The following is a 23,093-nucleotide window of genomic DNA, read 5'->3' on the forward strand; positions in this document are numbered from 1 at the left end:
TCACTCCCAGTACTGCGGCTTCCTCCCACCTCCAAAAATATGTAGGTTACGTGAATTGGTTAATTTTAAATTGTCTGTAGGTGTGTGTGCTTGAGTGCTGGAGCCTACGCCAGCGTAGGCTCCAGCAACCCCTGAAACCGCATAAGCGGAAAAAGCGGTACAGAAAATCAATGAATGTATGATTGGATAGGGTTTTTTTCATAGGAAAAATGCAAAAACAATTGATTTGACATCAAACTAGGTCATGAAACAAACCTCACATTTTGGTGCTGATCTAAATAACAGGGCTACTCTTTTTGTAACTCTCCTTAAACTCACATGAAAAGATTCATTTAGCAAAAACTACTTGACAAAATGTTGTAGAGTGCTGCAGCATGTTTGTCAATTGCTTTTCAAAAACCCTTTGTCTTGAAATGTTGGGGGATCCATCAATATTTCATTGAAGCAGTTCTATTGAATAAAAAAAATAAGCTGTATAGTGGAATAAGAGTGAAATTTTGGTTCTGGTGCACCTTTATTATAGTGACAGCATGAATATATCTAGGATTACAACACCTGCCTAATATTTGACACATTTGGCTTTTTGCAGAGCTTCTCAAATTATTCATTTTGTTATTTTAGAAACACACAGCTTGCTGGCCTGTTGCTCACTAACATGAAGTAAAATTTATGTAGCCACTTGTCTATTAAATTGCATTTTAGCTTCAGCGATATTTTTTCAGCCTGCAAGCTTTAATTTAGCTGGCTGTTTCAACTGGGAAACTATGAATTTCAGAGCTGAAATTCATAGTAAATATTTCTCCCTTGTTAGTGTGAGTGTTATTTGAACGCTGGTTCAGGTTATTGCCAGCGAAAGTAGAAAGTGGAAGTGACAGAGAGGAAAAGTATTTCATTCACAGAATTTTTTTCTGTTCTGTAAACTATGACAAATATTTAATGCCGTTTGTCTGAATAATGAAAGTGTTTCATTGAGATTCAATGTTTGTGTTTACAGCAAACATTGCTGCAGGACAAAGCTGTAGAAGTCACTGCCACAAACCATAACTGAAATGTCTAATTTCATATTTTACTGGTTACAACTTGAAATTAACAATAAACAAATGCTTAATAATAATGAAAACTTATAAGGCACAGTAACAATTTTACATTTATTTTGGAATAACAATCAGATAGATTGACAGTGACCCAAAGTCACCAAGATTGTTCATCTGACACTCTGAAGATGAGCAGAATATGCAGTTTCCTGTCTTCCTGCCTGGTGTATCTATAAGATGTAAGCATCTGACTGTACGTTTTATTCATCAATCACAGTGCAGTAAGCGTGACTGACAGCTCTGAAGATGACAAATAGCTTCCCAAGTTTTTGATTTTCAAGGTATGACTTTCAAGTGTCCTTTGCAATCATATTCAGATGTCCTGCTTGACAAATGGCTCACATTTGACACAAGTCGAAGCATGAGGAGTTTACAAAATATTGCCTGCATGGCAGTCGCCGGTGTCAGATTCATGATGTAATACACCATCCTGTGTTGACTGAGGGCTTATGTTCCTTTTAATCTCCAATGTAGGCCTTTTTGAGTTCTGATACCCTTGTGACCACGAGTGACCAAGGAGTCGTGGAGCTACTGTAGATCACTGTTGTTGTCCCATGGGTCCTGCATGATTGACAACCCTCTCTGTTCTGGAATCAGCCTTAACAGGATAACATTTGGTCATGCTGACCCACTTTTCACCTTTTGTCATTTTTATGTTGACTCTGGGATTAATGATAATTTCTATGTAGTGATGCTCTTTTAAAAAGCACTTTCTGTGTATCTGTGGAGACACCAATTATAGATAGGGGAAGGCCAGCAAAGACACAAAATCGAACTGAGGAGTCAACCATTGGTGTTTTATGAAGGCCATGCAACACTTTTAATTATTTTACAGCGAAAACAGACTACTGTATACTGTTATCACAGGCCACCAGTGTGTTGTGCATCTAGATCCATAAAATTGAAAAACAGAGGGAAGCCTTTCGATTTATTGCTTCTAAAAGACTGCATGCTATGGAAAACAACATGCTGCAACTATATTGCAGTGTCAGGAAGTCAAGTTAATCAGCTGAAAAGCCCCATCTTGAGATTCATGCTTTAGCTCCTTTCACTGTTTCCGCTTCTGCTTTATTACAACACAACAGACGGATCTCAAGGACTAGGGTCATGCTGGGAGTCTGAGCAGTACAGAGGGCTCTGCTGTTAAAGAGTCTCATCAGTAAAAGTGTCCATCAATCATGGCATTGGAATGTGTTGACCCCTCCCCCTCCCGTAATGACTATTGAGTGACAGCCACAGCTGGCAGGTGTTATGGCTTCGTCGCAACATTAGACCCGACAGAAGGTTAACACTTAATCACTCACATTAAGTCATTGCTGCTACTGTTCTGTAAATATTTCTCCCTTATTAGTGTGAGTGGCCTGGTGAAAAGCAGCACTCATGCTGTTGGTCATTTTGTTGTAGGTATCACTTTTGGCATTTAGCTATTATCCAGTAAAAATATAATTTAAACAAAACTCATTCAGAAAATGACTTTTAAAGCATGACGCTTAATCAATTTCTCATGTGGTTCTCTAGAGTGATTCATCTGCATCACAAAACATTTTTGTTCAAGACAGATAGATGTAGCCTAAAATGTCTTTTTTTTTTTCAAATTTAAAGTCACATGACATTTCTTTGTGATTAAAACTGCAAATTATAAGTAGAACACGGTTTATTTCTCATTTACTGTCTTGTAAACTCAAGATTCTTCATGTCCAATTTGAAATTTTTTTCCTTGATTTCAACACAGTGTAGAAGAATAAGCTTTTTATACAACAGTTTTCTCTATGCGTTTTACTCATAACTCAGGGGCAGTGAGCAGCCATTATGTCACCCAGGGAGCAGTTTCATGCTCAAGGATACTATGACTTTTACAGACTGCGTAGGATGGGAATCGAACCGCCAGTCTTCTAATAGATCACACTTCTTGTATCTCAGGCGTAACTAGTTTACCTTCTGTTTTCTTTCTGAAAATTCCTGCTCTTATTGTATTGGTTAGTCTGACATGAAGATATTCTAATGTCACAAAACTATCTGACTCACAGGTGTCGCCTCATCTGCTTGATATTATGACCAATTTTTCCAGTCAGCGTCATCATTATTGAGCATTAGACGCAATATAAGGAGGTTCATTGTTAAGAACTATTGTACATCTAATGTTCATGTTGATTGTATATAGAGTGAGCTCCTCCAATGTGAGGACTTGATCTTTCTCAAAAATATCTTTACATTTTTTTGTTTGATGTAATTGTGAAATAAATGTGTTGAGGTTTTAGACTCTCGGTCAGAAATAAAAACAATTTTTAACAGGAGTCTGAGGTTTGAAGATCTGAGACGAGATAACATTGTGAGCTCAAAAATACAAAAGCACACTTTCAAAAAGTGGATATTTTGTTTGCATAAATAAATAAAACTGAATAGCAAATAAACAGATGTGACATTGATCAATTATTATATTATTTTCCGCCTGGTGCTAAACTACTGGTTGTTATCTTGAAATATGAAACTTGATAAGAGTTTTTTCAAAAGTGGGATGAATACAGGATTCTTCTCATCTTCTGATTTTCTCTACCTCTGTTTCAAATGAAAGTCCATTATGATAAGCAAATTCTTAAGACACAGTAAGATTCCATTTACCCTGAGAATCACCAGATAATTGATGTTGACAAAAAATGCTTGTTACCTGTTAATAAAGCATTCCACTTTTATGTAGTATGAATGATCTGGATGCAAACCATCAGGAACGGTACTTACACTATTCTCTAGACTCTGTACTTTCGTAACCCATCATTTGTATGCCCTGGTTGGTTCTGTTCTGTACTGCAGACAGCCAACACTGTCACAAAGTGAAAAACATGATGTGTCACGCTCTCTCCTCTGCAAGCCGAGGACGATAAGTTGATAAGTTTATTGAAATTGTTACAGTTCAACAATCAATTCATTATGTCAGATTTTCCGATTGAAGGTAGTCTTTGTTATGTGACATTGAGAGTGAATGAGACGAGCCTTCACACTTTGCACATTGACGTAAACATTGCTTATAGCACTGCTGCAGCTTTGTCAGAGGCCCGAGGCTTCATAATAGCACTTACTAGTACAAGGTTCCACTGACACAATAGCGATGTTAGACTGTTCAGAGAGGTGGTATGCACTGATGCCATTTTTCACAGGTCCAATAGACAAGCGTTTTGCAACATAGCAACTTTCATTATAGGAAACTAGAAACCAAGAGTTAAACAAGCTATTATCTTTTCAAATCAATCTTATAGGATTCAGTGATCCATGCAACTCACCAAGAAACCAGTGGACTGTGGATGTTAACCTGCGGTCAGGGATCAGTTTTCTGACATTTATGAATATCTGATTTTGATCACAGGAAATTACACAACACAAAGCCTGAAGGTATACAACAGCTTTGACACTGGATCGTACTTCAAAGCAGGGGAAATCAGAGTAACAGTGATGGATGTTCTGGTGGATTGCAGTCAGGTTTGTACAATTTCAGCACAACTTAGAAACACATGTTTGCAGCATTTATGTTTGCAGTTATGTCCTGAGTGAGCTTGTGTCATGAGACACCTTGTAGCTCATTGCAATGTCCAACAGCATTAGGACAAGTGCAAGAAGTTGTTTTGACCCGCAGTTAGCATCACAAATGTTCAGTTTTCCAGATGTTTTAACTGATTGGAGATATTTATTTACTTCTCTTTTCTAAAGCTTTTACCCCTGTGTATAAAGACGCAGGGATTTATGTTTGAATATATTTGCACAACCTGTCACACAACAGTTCTTCTCCACATTAGATGTGTGTGGTAGATGCCGGAAGTAATGGTGGTGTCAATCTGAAGAAAGAGTCTTTTCCAGTCTTATTGAATCGTGGGACTCCAGAAGCAGCTGACAGGTACAGGCCAGGCATACTAGGAACCAAGTTGCCATGGAGGCAAAAATGCGGCTCTTGGAGGAGTTCAGGAAGGTTATAGAGAAGGACTATTGATCGGCCTCAAAGAAATTTTGGCTAACTGTCTGCCGACTCGCAAGGGGTAAAGCAGTGAACCACCAACACAGTGGAGGTGGGGAGCTGCTGACTTCGACTGAGGATATTGTTGGGCAGTGGAAGGAATACTTTGGGGATCTCCTCAATCCCACGACCGTGTCTTCCATGGAGGAAGCAGAGGCTGAGGTCTCAAAGGTGGACTCGTTCTTCACCCGAGCTGAAGTCACAGAGGTGGTTGCCAAGCTCTTCAGTGGCAGGGCACCAGGGGTGGGTGACATTCGCCTTGAGTTCTGTTTGTCCAATGATGACAAACTATCTCTTGCAAATCAGCAAAGTATGGCAAAGTACCTCAACTGGATGAACCTTCAGCCTTTCAACAAAAACACAACTTTATTATGTCTTGATGCTCTTTTTCTTCTTCCAAATACGATGAACTGTTGTTGATCACAACCTGTGCGTGTTGAGTTTGATGAACTTAATGACACATTTTTCCTTCATTATTTCCTCACCACCACAACAAGCCTTTACTTTTGGTGTGGAGAAGAAATGTACAGCTTTGGGTATTGTATAAGTGTTAGAAGTAAGGCTGCATGTAAGAAGTATTATCAAGTCAATTTCTGTCACCTCTATCCCTCTCTGGAATTACTCATTTTAAATTTCAATATAGTTAATATCAAAACAAAATGTGTTGTTTTTTATTTTTTTGCAAATGACTTTGGCGTCATTAAAAAGTGATTGATGTTGTTCAGAGCTTAGTTAATTAGTTGGAACTTAATATGCAGCAATGTTTCTGAATTTAATATTAAAATTTGGCATCGATGATAAAGTTAATATCTCTGTGTTGTGGACTTGAAGAAAATATTAAAACATCCTACCTTGCACTGCAATTTTTCATTATAATGTATTTTTCTTGATTGACTAAACAATCTGTAGATTCAGAAAAATAATCCAAACAGGAGTTGACAATTAAAATGATTTTGTGTCTTTGAACAAATATCAAAACTACTATTCTGAAGTGCATACATTTAGTAAACCCCCCCCACAAAAATATGAAGAGGTAGCAAACATTAAGCTGTTGTCTGATCATTTTGGTTCTTCACTGTAGAATCAACAGGGCTGTCAACTTCATTTTTCTTATTTGACATCAGTTATTGCAAAGAAGACTGAGGACACGTCTTCCTCAAAGAGGACAGTAGCTTTTTAAATTTCCCGTTAGTGAAACCCTAACATCTTCAGTCTGTCCTACTGCCTCACCGTCTGGAAGACTTTATACCAAGATAAGATTACTAATGGTACACAATTGGGAAACAGTGAAGCTTCGCTCTGTAACTTTTAAAGAAGGGTGAAAGAGGAGAAATAAATGTGCTATAGTTCCACCTTGGACATCCCGTTTAAAAGAGGCTCATTTGTTGAGCTGCATTTGAAGAACTGTCTTGGGCCTTTTTTATTTGATGGAACAAATTATCAGATTATTATCGTGTTGAGATAAAGTACTTACGGGACAGGATGTGTTGCCAATGGAGTGAGTCTTTGTCCTGCATGGTTTCTTTACACACACACACACACACGCACGCACGCACGCACACACACACACACACACACACACACACACACACACACACACACACACACACATAGTTTCATGTGACTCAATTAGATTTTTTCTCAATTCTGATCAATTTCCTTGACTACATTGATTTTTGTATCCCTTGGTTTTTCCAGTTATTACTGTACTTTACAGACACAAGGAAATACAGTAAATGCATTCCATTGTTAACTAAGCTAAGCATGTAATAGCCCATTGGCTAGGATCTAAAAAATAATGTTGTCTATTAGGTTTTATTCCGCATGTTCTGTTTGTAGTTCTGTCCACTCAGACTGAAACATCTCTATAATTATTGTATCTCTTTGACATTTAATCAGTTCCCATCATTAGTTTTTAATTTGATTAAAATAATTCAACAGTTTTGCCAGGTTCCTGCAAAACTACCTATTTTGTAATCAACCTAGTACAAACATGTTAAGAGATAATGATCAAATATTAGCAATTTTAGTGTTAAATCAAAAACACAAAAATATGTATCTGTTAGTGAAATATCAGTCCCTCATCTAGGCCTTTGTGCTGTTCCTTTACTCAGATGTCACTGAATTAGGATTTCTATCGCAGTCTTTAATTATATTCAGCAAGAACAAAATCATCTTCACAAAAAGTCCCTCCATCGAGAGAAATTATCATCACCAAACGTCTCACATTTTTGTTCTAAGCTATTATTCTTACCCCCCGGCAATGAAAACACTACATTCTGATAGTGATATGATCTCATGTGACTTTAAGTGGACACCACTGCTATAGTCCTGTCAAAGTTGTAGCAGATATAGTTTGATTAATGTCGCAAATTACTTAACGCTCATTTGAGTCCTGAAAACCTTAATACAGTAGTTACTTATTCTTACTACTCAGTTTGTATGCCAACCTTTACTTCTACAAGGTCTTTGCAGCTGTGCAGGCCAGTCAGCATCTATCCTTGGACCAAACATAGACTAGAAGTAGTGACTAAAGTCATGAATAACAACGACGGTCTTTGTTATTTTCAGATTTAATCTTTTATTTACAATTCAAAGAGTGGAGCTGCTCTTGCATTACTGGATATATTTTTCATCTTTCTGGTTTTTTTTTTCAAACTATGTATAGCAGGAGTGTGGATTTCAAGAAAACAGAAAATAATCTATAAAAATAAACAAAAACATTGGAATAATTGTAATTCAAATGAAGCATGGTGATGCTACTACATGTTTAGAGCCTGGCAGCATTATCCTCACGGTCTGCCCGCCATGAGGGAGAACTGAGTAACTACTGTATAATGAAGAGGAGTAGACTGAGAGTTAAAGCTGTGACATTTGGTTTAATATCAGTCCATCATATTAGATGTATAGTAGCAGACACATGTGGTATGAGCTGCTTTGTAATGGTTGGTACTGTCGGTCTTTACTTTTTTGATGTGAAAGTTTCATCCACGTTTTGAAATGGTGAGAGCAAGGAGGCCTTAAGTTGGACTTACTATGAAAGAGAGCACCATGTCATTTAGTGCTGAAAGTGGGAAAGCATTGATTTTACGGTAACATTGGTGGTGGTGTTTACCAATCCCACCAACATCTGGGAGTTTTTTTAAATTTGTAATTTAAGATCTAATGCTATCTAAGAGGCATGATAATTTACATATAGGAATACAGATTTTTAGTGCTGCTGTTCACATGGTCTTCTACCTTTAACATAATCCTTGTCCTTAAGGTTTCAGTTCTGGATGAGTGATGACTTGTTAATAGTATTCACCACAACAACAGCATGGCGACCTTGGCTGCTGTCCATTGCTCTGCCACCAGATTATTAGCAGCTTCTTTGTTCATGTTACAAAACACCTCAATTATATATAACAAAGACAAAAATAAGATAAAAAAACACAGTAACCCCCCCCCCTCCCAACAAAAAGTTTGACTATAGTAAAAGAAGCAGAGAGTGTTATTAAATTAAACAAAATACCCACATATGCAAACATAGATAATCTGCATGACCTTGAGGTGTGGTCAGTTACCAAAGTAAGACTTTTTATTATTTCTGTGGTTGACAATTGTATTTTAGCATAACACATGTAAGTATTTTCCATAGTAGCAACTTGAAAAGAAGAGAAATGTCCTCTGTAGAATCCACTATAACAGTATTCTTTAATGTGTTGAATACAGCCTCTGCTGCTTGCTTTTCACTGTGCAAATACTGTGTTGAATTATGAATAACTATTTTGTCACAAACGCAGAAAGTGAACTGGAGTTTCAATTAACACTGCAGGTGTTTTCATAAAGGAGATAATTTATACTAATTGCAACTGCAATTTGATTTCATGCTGGAAGAAACATTTTCCACACAGCAGCAGGGAACTGAGTTGGTGCTGGTTCTGAGGAATTGAAGGTGACTGTTTTCACAATACATTTCTGACAGTATAGTGGTCAGAAGTAACCTTGGACAGTTTCCTTGTGCTTTTCTGCCATTGCTTCAAAATTAAAGCCACCCACTCTTATTTTCATGTAGGGCTGTAGGATTTATGAATGGTTCAGCTTGCATTAACTCAATTACTGTATAATATGTCTATGTCAGAAAGAGCAGGGATCAGTTAGGCACTTATCAGCAAAATGCAATTTTAAAAAGTCCAGATAAACAATTTGCAACAGGAAGGTCATTAGAATAAAATTGATGCCTAATCAACAATTTGAAGTTCTTGCATTTGGAAGTCGTAGTTAAACTGAGAAAGTTTGAATTTCATGAATAATCAGATGATTTCAAAGGATGGGAGAGTGGTCTAATGAAGACTGTAAGACAGTGGTGAGGTGTGCTGTAGGTGTGACAGAGGAGTTCAAGGTGGAGGTGGGACTGCATCAGGGATCAGCTCTGAGCCCCTTCTTGTTTGCTACGGTGATGGACAGGCTGACAGATGAGGTTAGACAGCAATCTCCATGGACTATGATGTTTACAGATGACATTGTGATCTGTAGTGAGAGCAGGGAACAGGTGGAGGAGAAGCTAGAGAGGTGGAGGTTTGTCCTGGAAGGGAGAGGAATGAAGGTTAGCTGCAGTAAGACAGAGTACATGTGTGTGAATGAGAGGGACCCAAGTGGAAGAGTGAGGTTACAGGGAGAAGAGATCAATAAGGTGGAGGATTTGAAGTACTTAGGGTCAACAGTCCAGAGCAATGGAGAGTCTGGAAAAGAGAAGAAGAAGAGTGACCAGGATGGATAGGATCAGGAATGAGTACATCAGAGGGACAGCACGTGTTAGAGGTTTTGGAGACAAAGTCAGAGAGGCCAGATTGATGGTTTGGACATGTCCAGAGGAGAGATAGTGAATATATTGGTAGAATTATGCTGAGAATTGAACTGCCAGGCAGGAGGCCTAGAGGAAGACCAAAGAGGAGGTTTATGGATGTAGTGAAAGAGGACATGAAGGTAGTTGGTGTGAGAGAAGAGGATGCAGAAGACATGGTTAGATGGAGGCAACTGATTCGCTGTGCCGACCCTTGAAGGGAAAAGCTGAAAGGAAAGAAGAAGGAGAGTGGTGTAATTCTTGAGACATGTAATCAATACATGACATGGGGTGATCGCTATTATCAAAGCAACCATTTGTTTCATTTAAGGTCTACAGTTCTGATACTTCTGGCTTCTGCTGTAGTTGTTTATTCCTACCTACTGTAATCCATACATTGTCAGAGCATCCTCCAGTTTGTTTCTCCCTCTTACTAGGTAGTACTCCCCGTCTTGTGTTTTAAATAGCATGCTATGTGAATGTACTGTACAGTACATGTATTTTTCCTGGGCTTGTTCCTGTTTTCTCCTGTTGAATTCTAAGTATTCAGGGACTGTAATATTTTCTCTGTATAAAGGTCAAGATCAGCGCATCTGGATGAGGATAAACTGATCAGATGTGCAAATTACCCTGTGTGTTCTGATTAAAGATTGAATTTCAAAACTTTGAAACTAAATGACACTTTTCTGTGGTCTTCATGCGTGATTTGGTTGATGTCTTAAGTGAAGTATGAATGGTGTGGGCACTACTTTATCTTCCATGTAAATGGATATTTTCCTGTCTCGTTTTGCCTGATTTAATTTTTGGTTTGATGTCTGAAATAGCTAATTTTGTGCCATAAAAACAATATGCAGAGTATCAGAAAGCAGTGATTTAGCAGAAAAAGGAGGCTACATATCCACAAAAAATATTCATGTTCTGGGAGATTCTTTTATTTTCAATTACTGAAAAGTACAGCTCGTTTAATTTTTTTCATTCTTTTACTATATTTTGAAAGCAGGCCGTACTGTATATTTTTATCCATATGAAACAACTTTGTTTTCATTTCAAGGACTGGCAGAAAATCATTGAATGAGAAAATCAAATGTAGTTTTACCAAGGCTGTTATGAATGTATGTTGTGTCTTTATATGTGGATAAGTATTGATGAGTGTCTCTTTTCCAAATAACCTTTCGTTTTGCTCAGGTTGATAGTTCTAGTTTCAGTAAAGTACATAAACTAGAACTACTGTATATCATTTTTGTAGGAAGTACAATTGATTTAAGCTACTTTTACAGGATATATTTTCTTATGAATTTGAAAAATAAAAAGGAGAAAAGCAGAAAAGAAGTTGAGGGAAAGGCTCAACCTCTTCAAATATTTTCTTAGTACAGCTAACACCTGAATTGTGACTGGAGATTTTTGTCCTGCAAAGTCACATTATCAAATATAATTCATGGAACTGAATGCATAAAGTTAAATATTTGAGAACATTTGAAAATATTCAGAGAAAAATGCAACCAACCCTGCAAAGAAGGCACTGTCGTTAGAACCTTATGCCATAGGAGGCCAGGAATCATTAGCGGCCGCTTACTTTAAAGTCAAAGCTCAACATAATTCATTCATCTTAACTGTGTTGAAACAAAGGTGATACTCATTAAATGCACAAACACATTAGCATTTGACCCACAGCCTCATGGATTTGTAGGTTCAGAGGAGGAGTGAGGATAGCATTCCAGCAGACTTCATTAAGTTTCATTTTCCATTTTATCTCTCATGAAGTGGATCATTAAGTTGGAGAGCAAGAGCAACTGATCAGCCAATCTGCTTGTGATTTATGTGGCAGAGAAACTGAGGACTTAACTGAGTCTCAGAACAAATTGATTAGTGACATGGTTAATTGGGAAAACCCACTGGTACATCGAGACAGGCTTATTGGAAATGTCAAATCAAGTGGCTCATTTGCATTCATGATGTATGGTGTCTGTTCCAGCTTCTGCACAGGAAGCACAAACTGACACACATAGCATGAAGGGCCTGGGATATCTGCCCTATGTTTTGCAACTGGCCATCTGGGCTTCCTGGACACTGGCATTAGTTGGAACCCTCATTCTTAGCAACCCATCACGGTTGTATTGGATGCACATGCTGACATGTGCTGAATACAGGACAGGGTTTGGATGGCTGATGTGAATTCACCTGTGTCGATGCAATAATGATCCATCTTAAGATTTGCAATTATTCAAGAGGGTTTAGAAAATGGAAAATGCTTTGTTTCAATACTTTATTCTGGATGTTTGATCGTGTTCTAGAGATTAAAAGAAGATAAAAGCAGCGTGCAAATGAATTCTTTATTTTGAGCAGATGGTGTGAGATATTGAAAGAGAAAATATTAAATTACTGCTATGAATTTGCAATGTTTGAATAATGGAACTATTGGTTTATTGTTGGACCTGCTTAGAACTCTAGAAAAAAAAAGAACAAATTTATAATTCTGTACATATTGTGTGTAAATTGTAAAGCAGATCATAAAATGTAAAAAAAGAAGAAGTACAGGACAGTTATATACAGGGCTTAAGTCGTCATTCGGTTTCGTTTTTAAAAAAATTATTTTAGTAGCACTATAACTACATCTGCAAAGGAGGTTATGTTTTGACCAGTCTTTGCTTGTTTGTCAGTTAACTTGTCAAGACAAAAGAGACTGCAGAATCTTACAGTGAGACGATGGATTTTGGGCCTGAATAGACCCCATTACATGCTGGCACAGTTCTCAATAAAAAGGGCAACTTCAGAATTTCGTTTTGTTTTATTTCCTTAAAGTACTTTTCAGCATTTCCTATAATTAACTGGAGTAATTCATGGTTCTACATTAAACAAAATTTGGCACATTTAAAGAGTTGGTACTTTCATTCATTCATTCATTTTCATGTACTGTATTTCATCATGCTGTATGCGCCGTAGCGGGTCATGGGGTGCTGGATCCTATCCCAGCTGACATAGGGCGTGGAGTTTGTACTTAATTTGTACAATTTTTTTTGTAGAGAGGTGAGTTTAGATAATACTTGATTGAATTTAAGAAGATTCTACAATCTTTATATTCTGTAATAAATGTAGAGGGAGTGTAATATATCTTTCATTACCATTTGTATTCCCTTATCATGTCACCAACGATACTACAAACATCTGCGCTCTAAGTATGACCTGTATGCTAATCATGTTACACCTTGTCTTTCCATGGCACAGCTGATCAAAAGCATTTCTCCTTTCTCCGTCAAAATGGAAATATAGAGCCCAGAACTGCTATGTTCGTGCATTGAGATGGAGTTCATTGAGTTGGCAGTTGCATTGGCCTTTCAGCAACAGACAAAGTCTTTGGTTCTTTCACATCTCAAAGGTTTCTGTACTTTTTCTATGACACACACCTATTATCCAGTTCTCTGATTCATAGAAAGTACTCAACACTGAAATGAATAGTAGTTGACGTTTTTTTTTTAGGTTGGGACAGAGACATGGGCAGACAGATAGACATTGCCATCTAGAGCTGGGGAGCTAGCATGACTTTCATACAAACTAAATGCAAAATCTACTTTTACTGTCTTTCTTCTTTACAATGGTGGACTGAATGCAGTCGATCCCACTGTGATGCCAGTTTCTCCCCACACTTAAGATGCATGATGTGTCTCCACTTTCAGCGCAACAGAGCAATGGCATTCATCAAAATCATTCATAGAAATTCTGCTGACTGATATGAGAGGAATGCTGTTGTGATTGAATTCTTGCAAGATTATTTCCACTATGGATTCTAATGGTTTCATAATCTCATTATTGTCATTTCCATTCTAATTGCTGACACTTCTCTCCTATGTCTCAGCTTGTTTCTATAGTACACTTTTGAACTTAAGGTCAGGAAACAAAGACATCATAAAAACACATGATGGCTGTGTCACAGAAAGATAGAGGAACAGCATGCTATAAAGTTGTACACACAATGTTATTGTCTGTGAATGTTCTACAGATATTGGTACTAAAACTTTCAGTGGAAGAGTTTTTGCAGTTTTTGTTGAGAAGTTGTTGAGGTTTTTATGAGAAGTGTCTGCATGGAGTGGAAAAAATAACCAAGACTCCCTGAAGCTCCACATGAAGCATCACCCCTTATCCGAGCATTGCTGCGGCTCCAGCCTTTTAACATGGGAACCAAAATGAGAAAGCAACATTTCAATATGCACACAAACTCGTCATGCAGACTGTCTTGCTTTATGTGTTCAATCAGCCAATTTTTCTACTCTCTGTTGTACTCTGAAATGTGTCTCCTGCAGCTCTGTTAGAGGTTATACTGGCTGGCAGAGACTGCTTAGTGGCTGGAGACTCCTGCTCGAGCGATGAGACTTGCAGTCCACGTCTGCGGACTTTGCGTCAGTGTGTGGCGGGCAATGGTAGTGTGAAGTTGGGCCCCGGTGCCAGAAGCCAGTGTGCCAATGCAGTGTCTGCCCTATTGTCGAGCCCCTTGCATGGCTGCCAATGTAAACGGGGCATGAAGAGGGAGAAGAACTGCCTGAGTATCTACTGGAGCCTTCATCAGTCCATCGTACATGGTCAGTAGGAGTATCAGCTGTCTATAGTCTAAAAAACAGAGGGACACCCCAAGCTTACTGGCAAAAATACATTATGAATTGTAACTTATTAGTATTCAAACCAATGTTTCCATCTGTGTCTGTTTGTTCTTTAGGACTTAAACTGGTGGAGAGTTATCCATATGAGACAGTGCAGAGGGATTACGACTATGTTCGCTTGGCTTCTATTTCAGCTGGCAAGTTCACTGACCTTTATTCACTCCAAGCTTATTTTATACCACTTTATCATTTGAAAAACAGATACCATTCATCTGAACATTGAATACGAAATTAAATCTTCAGTTTGTTGAAGGGCAACATTTTCTATGCATGTGCCATTTTCTTTAGTATTTGTCACCAAAGGTGGATCTCTAAATTTTTCTTTTCTCAATTTAAGCATATAGATCAGAATCCATTATAGCTCTGTTATCAATAAAAGTTGAAGCCACAGCTTTGATGCAGCCCATTATTTATATTGTTGTATTTTTAAAATGGTAGCTTGTGTTTAATCAAATTGTGTAACAAGGCCACATTGATATATTCACATTAAAAAAAATACCTAGAATGTTGTATGTCCTTTCAGAAAACAAATAACAGAACAAAACAGAACAAACAACAAATCACTTCTTTTTGGATTTGGTTGTAACTTGCTACAGAGGTTGAAACACTAGAGGCCATATATTGCTGATTTTATTCATATAAACAAATAACATTGCTGTGGTATTATCGGTACTATCTTTTGCCTGCCTTCCATCCACAGACTCCGATGTTGGCATGACACCTGTGAATCGCTGTCTGGATGCAGCTAAGGCTTGCAATGTGGATGACTTGTGCCAGAAACTCCGCACAGAATATGTCTCAGCTTGCATCAAACCCACTGCCAGGTCGGGGCTGTGCAACCGGCCTAAATGCAATAAAGCTCTTCGCAGGTTCTTTGACCGCATTCCTGCCGACTACACCCACGAGTTGCTCTTCTGCCCCTGTACGGACACAGCATGTGCAGAGCGTCGAAGACAGACCATTGTACCCAGTTGCTCTTATGAAAGTGCAGAAAAACCCAGCTGCATTACACAGTTGAGGATCTGCAATGCTGACTATGTGTGCAGGTTAGAACAAAGGAATGGATGATTTTAATTAGCTACCATTTTTTTATGCTAGTCTTTTTATCTGTCTGTATCAGATATTACAGTTATTTCTCATAATCACAGCCTCATATGGATACCATAATGTATTACTATAATATAATGATAATAGCCAGTTTGGTTTTGCTTAATGATCAGCCTCGTTTCTTGTGCTATAACAGATCAGGAAAACCCAATATTCATCCCTATTTCCATTTCTTTCAAATATCCCTTGGATAAAATTTTAGGTATCCTCACCATACATGTATGGGCCAGTGCAATGCGGTATTAGGGCTCTTTGAAACCAAACAGACATTCAATCAACAAAATGACTCTCTGTTTTACCCTATAGCCCTCTACCACCACTGGTTAGAACACCCCAGAGAGCCTATTGGAATAACACATTAAATATTTAGCACAGATAAAGAGCCAGATGGATCAGAGTTATCGCTCATTGCTATCTCTGGTCATGGCCATTATTTTTCACAGCCCCATTACACTCAGAGGGCTTTACTAATGATCCTAGGTCTGGGGGATGAAATATATTAGTCTTTCTATCACTTTCACATTACAGCCCAATGGTTTTCTTTTTCACCCTGGCATATTTCTTTATGTCACAGGGGCAAACTCTTAATTAAATGACTGAGCTATAGCAGTTTTTTTTTTGTAAAGAACCGACAAACTTTTTTTAACAACAAAAATTAATCATGTTCCTGCTAATTACATTGTTGTTTTTGAAGGTCTCGACTGGCGCAGTTTCAGTACAATTGCGAACCCTCGGAAATATCTGCCAATGGCTGCAAGCAAGGGAACTATGGAGCCTGTCTTGTCGCCTACACTGGGCTCATAGGTAGGTGAACATCGGAGACGTAACGCACAGTAAGAACTACATAAATAAAGAGAAACAAGACATGAAATGAGCAGGTGGGTGTGAGAATGAATATGTGTACCATAAGCTATGCTAATGAAGGAAAGAGGCAGTGACGAGTGAAAGTTAGCTAGAGGGTAAATTCATTAATAGAAGTTAGAAGAGAATTAAATTAATCTTTTAATTTGAATCCAAAAGAAAAGTTCAACATAGTTTCAGATACAAAATTCATAAGACCTTTCTTTGTAGAGCAGCAGACTTTTTACAAAATATTTTTTTGTCATGACCTCCTACAAAAGAAAAACAAACGCCACTTCTTTTTCATGCACTGGCAAGAGGCTCTAATGCATTTCAAGAAACTCAAATAGTGCCCCTCAGCATAAACAGGCACTTGGCATTTTCATCGCTGTCTTATATTTGTTAAAGCACTTGAAATCCTGCCTATACTATACTGAATAAAAATAAAACAGCCACCCGAAAAAAATCTGAAAGACATCTGTGACCTAAAATTTTGAAGGACTGGAATAATTCTACTTCCCTGTTAAACAAGGGATGAGTTAGTGTGTGGTCAGTCGGAACATACTTGAATATTACTAGCCCTGTTCAACAGGTCAAAAAGTAGGAAATGCATTGTCCATTAATGGTTTAGATAATAACGCTTCATGAAGAAAGTGTAACAACTCAAAGGAGGATGAATTTTTAATACTGATTGAGGACTGTATGTGATCTCACTGCAGGAAGCACAATAACTCCCAACTATGTCGACAACTCAACATCCAGCGTGGCTCCGTGGTGCTCCTGTTCAGCCAGTGGGAGCCAGAGAGAAGAGTGCCAGCACTTCCTGGAATATTTCACCAGCAACATCTGTCTTCGTGAGTGTTTTTAGGGTCACAGTGTGTCACTGGGATAGATACTGTACATATAATGGTCTAATTCCTGACATGACTTCGTTACCAAATTTGTTTAAATGATTACTAAGCCAAGAACAGTCAGATTCTAAATGTTCTCAAATATAAAATGGGACTGGGCTAAAGAACTATTAATATTTAAAAAATTTACATTTTTTAAAAATGAAAAAAAATTTTTTTTAAAGTAATTACAGTAATGTATTTTATATTATTTTTTATTGCCCAAATCCCCCCTTCCGTAGCTTGTGGGGAGCTGGAGCCCAGCTTGTTTTAGGGTGTGAGGCGGGGGAAACTCCAGACACGACGCCAGTGCACCGCAGGGCCACACACATACAAACACACATGCACACACTCACTCCTACGGTCAATTTGTGACCGGCCAATCAACATGAAGCGCATTGTTTTTGGAGGTGGGAGGAAGTCGAAGAACCCAGAGAGAACCAAAGCAGACATGGGGAGAACATGCAAACTCCGCACAGAGCGGGACTCAAACCCGGAACCGCCTTGCTGTGTGGCGACAGTGCTACCCACCGCAGCACCGTACCACCCAGCCCAAATACTGTAGATTGAAAATCATAAAACAACAATTTCCCTGATATTGAAACAACACTAATTTAATGGAGTCATTTGGCATAATAAGTGTAAAGGACACTTGTGGTGTTTTGCGGACAGTGTGATGATCTATAACACTCATAAGAGTACTGTACATCCACTATTCGCTTAGCTGGAAACAGCCAGTCTAGCTTTGTCTGGAGGTAAAATATTCCACCCACCAGCACCTGTTAAACTGACTAATCAGGAGAATCTCATATGCTGCATATGGATCCAAAACTAAGCAAAGTTAAATTCAACTATACTTAGGTCAAACAGAAAATAAAAACAAAGGAACCTATTACTTTAAGCTTCCGGGAACCATTTATGGAATCGTATGAAGAAAAATACAAGCATATGGACATTTTTAGTCTGAAACTAATTGTGTGTCATCTATAGTGTTGAATACTGCTTTACTAAAACCTTGGTATCAGAGCCAGATTACTTTTATTTTGAAGTGAAGCACAAAAAAATCTACATTCCATCATAACAATAATTTGCCTTGATAAACTGCGATGGGGAACCATTCAAACAGATTTTATATGAAAATCAAACTAAAGAAGTTCTGTTAAGAAGTGACAGGACAGAGCTGTAGGGGATTCAGTGATGAAGATGCTTCACAGCATGAGCAAGTAGCAGCAGAGTGATGTATTTAAATCAGAGATCTTGTGTTATTTAATGGCATATCCAATGTACTCCATCTCTCTCTTGCTCAGTTCACTTTGTTTACTCTCGTTATTAATCATCCCCTTCATGCTGTTTCCTTGGTAATTCCACCTGGGTGTTCAGACAGCCACTTCTCTGTGAATTTTAAGTATGTTGGCCCTGGGATTGTTTTGTAATTGTAATTTTATTAAAAATCCCTACATAAGACCCAATTGACTTTTTTTGATGATTGGAAATAAAAAGGTTATTGAGCTGATCATGAAAACTTCCCTCGGAAAACTAATTTTAACCTTTAAACTAGGGTGGTAATTTGAAATTCGTTCATACTTTTGGTTTTTATTGACCTGTTTCTATGACTTCCTAAATGATCAACTACATTATTGATTGTATTATTACTTTAGAATGCACCGTGAACATGCATTATTGTCTGAACAAATTTCCAGACCTCTGTTGTGACCTTTAATTCAAAACCTCAAAAGTCAAACATATGATTAGTGGAAGGGAATTGTCAGTAAATTACAAGTCAGTACAAAATATAATGCCAATCTATCCACTGATTTCGGAGTCAGTTTAGTCTGGTTTGAAGTATTAGACTAACAAAACTATTGACTGCAAATAATCTCTAATTAAAATTTACTGGAACAAAATTTTTACGTGAATCCATTCCAAAAAAACACTAAATTTCCATTCAGAGCCATGCATTATTGCTTAATTTAAAGTGAAATCAAAAATCACCATGTTAAAGAAGGCTAAAAAAAATAAAAAAAATGGATCCCCTCAAGCTTTCAAAAGCTCTTTTCTACTCCAAGATCGATCCTACCATCAACTGTGATGGAAATTGGTCAAGTAGTTTTTGTTTCACCTGCTGGCAATTCAACAAACAAGCAAATGGACATAGTTGGGGTAAATGCAATGTATATAAGAACGCCATCATGGGTATAATTAAGCACAGCGGGTTTATTGCAATTTATTGCATTGTCTGTTTTTCTGTCATGTTTAGTAATACTAACGATCACCTTAAGACTTCCTCTTGATTCTGTTTATAACCTTTGCTTTGGAGTTTGAATAATGGTTCTTATTACTGACCTCAGCCAGTATAAATCTGTCTTGAACCTGTACACACAGAGAGTATCTTTGCTCTGTGTGTGCAGTGAGGTGAATCTTTGGCCAGTCTTTCCTCGGGCCCTCAGCCTAGACAAGATACAGAGAGAGGCCTCAGAGTTGTTTGGCCACTGCAAATAGTCTGAGTTAATGAGGTCGATGTGGAGAGGCAGGTGCAGTTTGGATACTTGAAGAGAATACTGAGTATATTCTGTGTTTTTCCCCTCTCCCATGCTTCCACTGACCAAAAGTGAACTACCGCTGGACCACCAAAAGCTCTCATGCAATATGTACACACACAAATAGGCAACCGCTAACAGTGTAACAGATACAAGGAAAATTCAATGACATCATATTGAGATTATGTCACTGATGCCAGATAAACTTATGAATTACATAGAAGTAGCTAGACAAGAGAGTGAAGTGATATGTATATAATTACTATAGTTTTAATTGTAAATACAGATATAATTTGCATTATATTTGTTGTGTTTTGTATGAATTTCTTTGGGATTGTTGTTGCACAAGTTTGGCCTCTTGGTCAGGTCTCCCTCTCAAAAGATTTTCTATCTCAGCGGGCTTCCTGGTGAAATAAAGATTGAATAAAAATAGTTCTATTACCTGTACCTCAAAACAGCAGGAACTGATTTTTATATTTACAATTTTGAAATTCACAATTCTGACTTCACTTATTAATAATATTGAAGATACAGTATTACACTGATATTAATCTATATTGTTGTGAGAACATCTTGTATTAACATGGTATTAAAGGGTTACTATCCATTATTACGTAAACCTTTATTTAAGATCTTTCTATTTAGTTTCATCTGTAATAATGGATATTACAGCATGTATGCTGCCCTGAGTTCAATCCTTGGCATCTGCAGCCCTACGGAGGGCACAAACTGTAAACCTGTACTAAATCTGGATAAATGCAGAGGAAGGGCATCTGGCATAAAAATAAATTTAAAAAAATCATTTTCAAATAAGTATGCGTTCATCTGAAATGGAAAAAGAAAGACACGCTGTGGTGACTTCTAAAGGGACAAGCCGAAGGGAGGTTTTATTACTTATTATTCACATCACTGAAATAGTTTTATCTCATTTCTGTATTTAGTGTTTGACCTTTCTTTTGGTGTCTAATTGCACAAACAAACAATTCCCATTTGTCTAGTTCATAACAAGCTAATATATGATTTTTCCTTTTAAAAGGTATTAAATTTCTATTCAAACTGTTACCATAATATTACTTATCTTTGATGTAGGTGCTATCTTTCATTGTAAGAGTAATTGTTTTCACTGCCGTACCACATTTCAGAGAATGCAATTGTGATGTCTGGAAGTGAATCAGATCCGCAGTCGACTACCAGTCAGTCCAGGACTCCAAGCCCCAGCAGCACAGACAACAGGAACACAACTTCTCTACAAGAAACAACAGAAACTATGCGGAACATTCTGGATACAATAATACCAACTCAGGTGTGCACATTTCTACTTACTGTAAGATTTTGGCAACTTTCTACAAACAAACATGCTGTCGATCTGATAAGAGTAAACGTTGCTCAGAAGGCATTCTTAAATAGTAAAGCAACATTCTGCAGAAACTTTAGACAGATGGATAAATTCCTGTAAACTGTAGTTTTTTTTTTGGTAATTGGCTAAGATAAAAGACTATTTATGTAGAAATACTGCTGTATCTTGCACTATACAAAAGATATGAAATAGTGCGTTGTGATATTTTTGAAGCTACTTGTGAAAATCTGACTGTGGCATTTGGCAATATCTTAATACAAGCAATGCTGATATCAGATCACACAGTAAACCTATTTGGAGTTTCATTCAACTTGATGTAATCTCTCAGCCCTGTTTTTAATCCTGACCTCTAAAGAGAAGTAATTATCACCTGAAACTCAATTCATGTTTTATTTGCACATAATCAGCATTGGACCACATAAAAAAAGAGTGTCAGTAAACTGATTTCTGTGCCCCCTCATAGGCTCTGGGAAATGAATTACTCGTGGGCCAATCCACCTTGCCATCCAATAGCCTTCCCATCTCTGCCTCATCTCCCAGCCTAATGCTTCAAGCTGCCTTTGGCCTTCTGCTGCTCCTACACCTGCTCATCAATGGACACTAAAGACTGCAGTGTTGCTGAGGAACCTCCTTGTTCCAAACAGTTAGGAGGACCAGTGCAGTTTAAAGGAAAATGGACCATGTGGCATTATTCTGTCCTCTAAATATGTACAGCGATTCTGTTTTTCTATTCTTTGTGTCTTAGATCCGGGTCTACCTGCCACTGTTCTTTTTCAGAGTGCTGAGGACTTCTGCAGACTGAAGCCATTCTGCACGTTTGTACATCGTCGTTGCAATCAAGTCAAGTCAAAACAAAGTCAAAGTACTGCTTTTGTGGTAAAAAACAGCTTTCAGCTATCCAATTGTTATCACTTTAAAGATTTAGTATGAAACTATAATATACAAATGTATGATAAAAAGACATGAAGTATGTATGTGCCCTACGAGATTTGGGTTATCAACAGATGCTCTTATTTGTTGCATTATAAAGGAAAATGGTCGCATCAGAGAACTTTATCTGATCTCTGTCCTCAGCGCAGAAAGTGAATGAAAGCTGCTGGATCATAAGGAGCTTTAATACTGCCCTCTTCCAGTGACCAAGAGAGGACTATTCTTTCCCAGTGATTCTGGAATAGTGGAAAAGCAGACAATGAAACTAAATTTTGCTCTGCTATCTTGATGAGCAGTATCTCCATTCTTCAATGTCCAGCAGGATAATCTGTAAGAGCTATTGCTAATCAGTACATGAGATCAGCCTTAGAATAGGAATAGTGCTCTCCATCATGACAGTTAACTGTCAATTTGTCTCACAAAACTTTATTGTTGATTGCTAAAACAACAGTGGCTAGTCAAAAATAAAACAGCAAAGACAAATTAACTTAGCAAGAAACAATCAGATAGTAACCCATTAACTATGGCTGCTGTTAGTATGTTTTTGTGTGTCATAACCGAGAATTTCAAATGTGTACATGAAGGTTGATATATACAGGCAAACCTCATCCTATGTTAGTTGGTTTCAGGAGACACGACATACTGTAAGTCCGAAATCGACGTACTGTATGTCGAATTAACTAGTCTCCAGGCTAAACCGAAAATAAACATTCCTAAACCTGTACTGTACATTTTGAATGTCTTTTAAATAATATTTGGTTAATAAAAATAAATAAAAATGTATTTCAATCTTACAAATTCAAATATTTTTTAATATAGTATTGAAAAAAAAGGTAACTTTTTTTCTTGTGTATTTTTTTGAAA

General features: G+C 37.6%; 1 protein-coding gene across 1 annotated transcript in view; it reads left to right on the forward strand.

The window, feature by feature from the left end:
• The window catches only part of gfra4b (GDNF family receptor alpha 4b), a 35,415-nt gene extending 12,322 nt beyond the window's left edge, over nucleotides 1-23,093 (forward strand). Inside the window, exons 2-8 of the mRNA XM_068325996.1 lie at nucleotides 14,215-14,490; nucleotides 14,625-14,705; nucleotides 15,269-15,614; nucleotides 16,370-16,479; nucleotides 17,235-17,369; nucleotides 21,085-21,245; nucleotides 21,763-23,093. Coding sequence (XP_068182097.1) covers nucleotides 14,215-14,490; nucleotides 14,625-14,705; nucleotides 15,269-15,614; nucleotides 16,370-16,479; nucleotides 17,235-17,369; nucleotides 21,085-21,245; nucleotides 21,763-21,903 — 1,250 coding nt within the window. The 3' untranslated portion in view covers nucleotides 21,904-23,093. The remainder of the gene's footprint in view (nucleotides 1-14,214; nucleotides 14,491-14,624; nucleotides 14,706-15,268; nucleotides 15,615-16,369; nucleotides 16,480-17,234; nucleotides 17,370-21,084; nucleotides 21,246-21,762) is intronic.

Source organism: Antennarius striatus, chromosome 10 (assembly GCF_040054535.1).
Source record: "Antennarius striatus isolate MH-2024 chromosome 10, ASM4005453v1, whole genome shotgun sequence".
NCBI lineage: Eukaryota > Metazoa > Chordata > Actinopteri > Lophiiformes > Antennariidae > Antennarius > Antennarius striatus.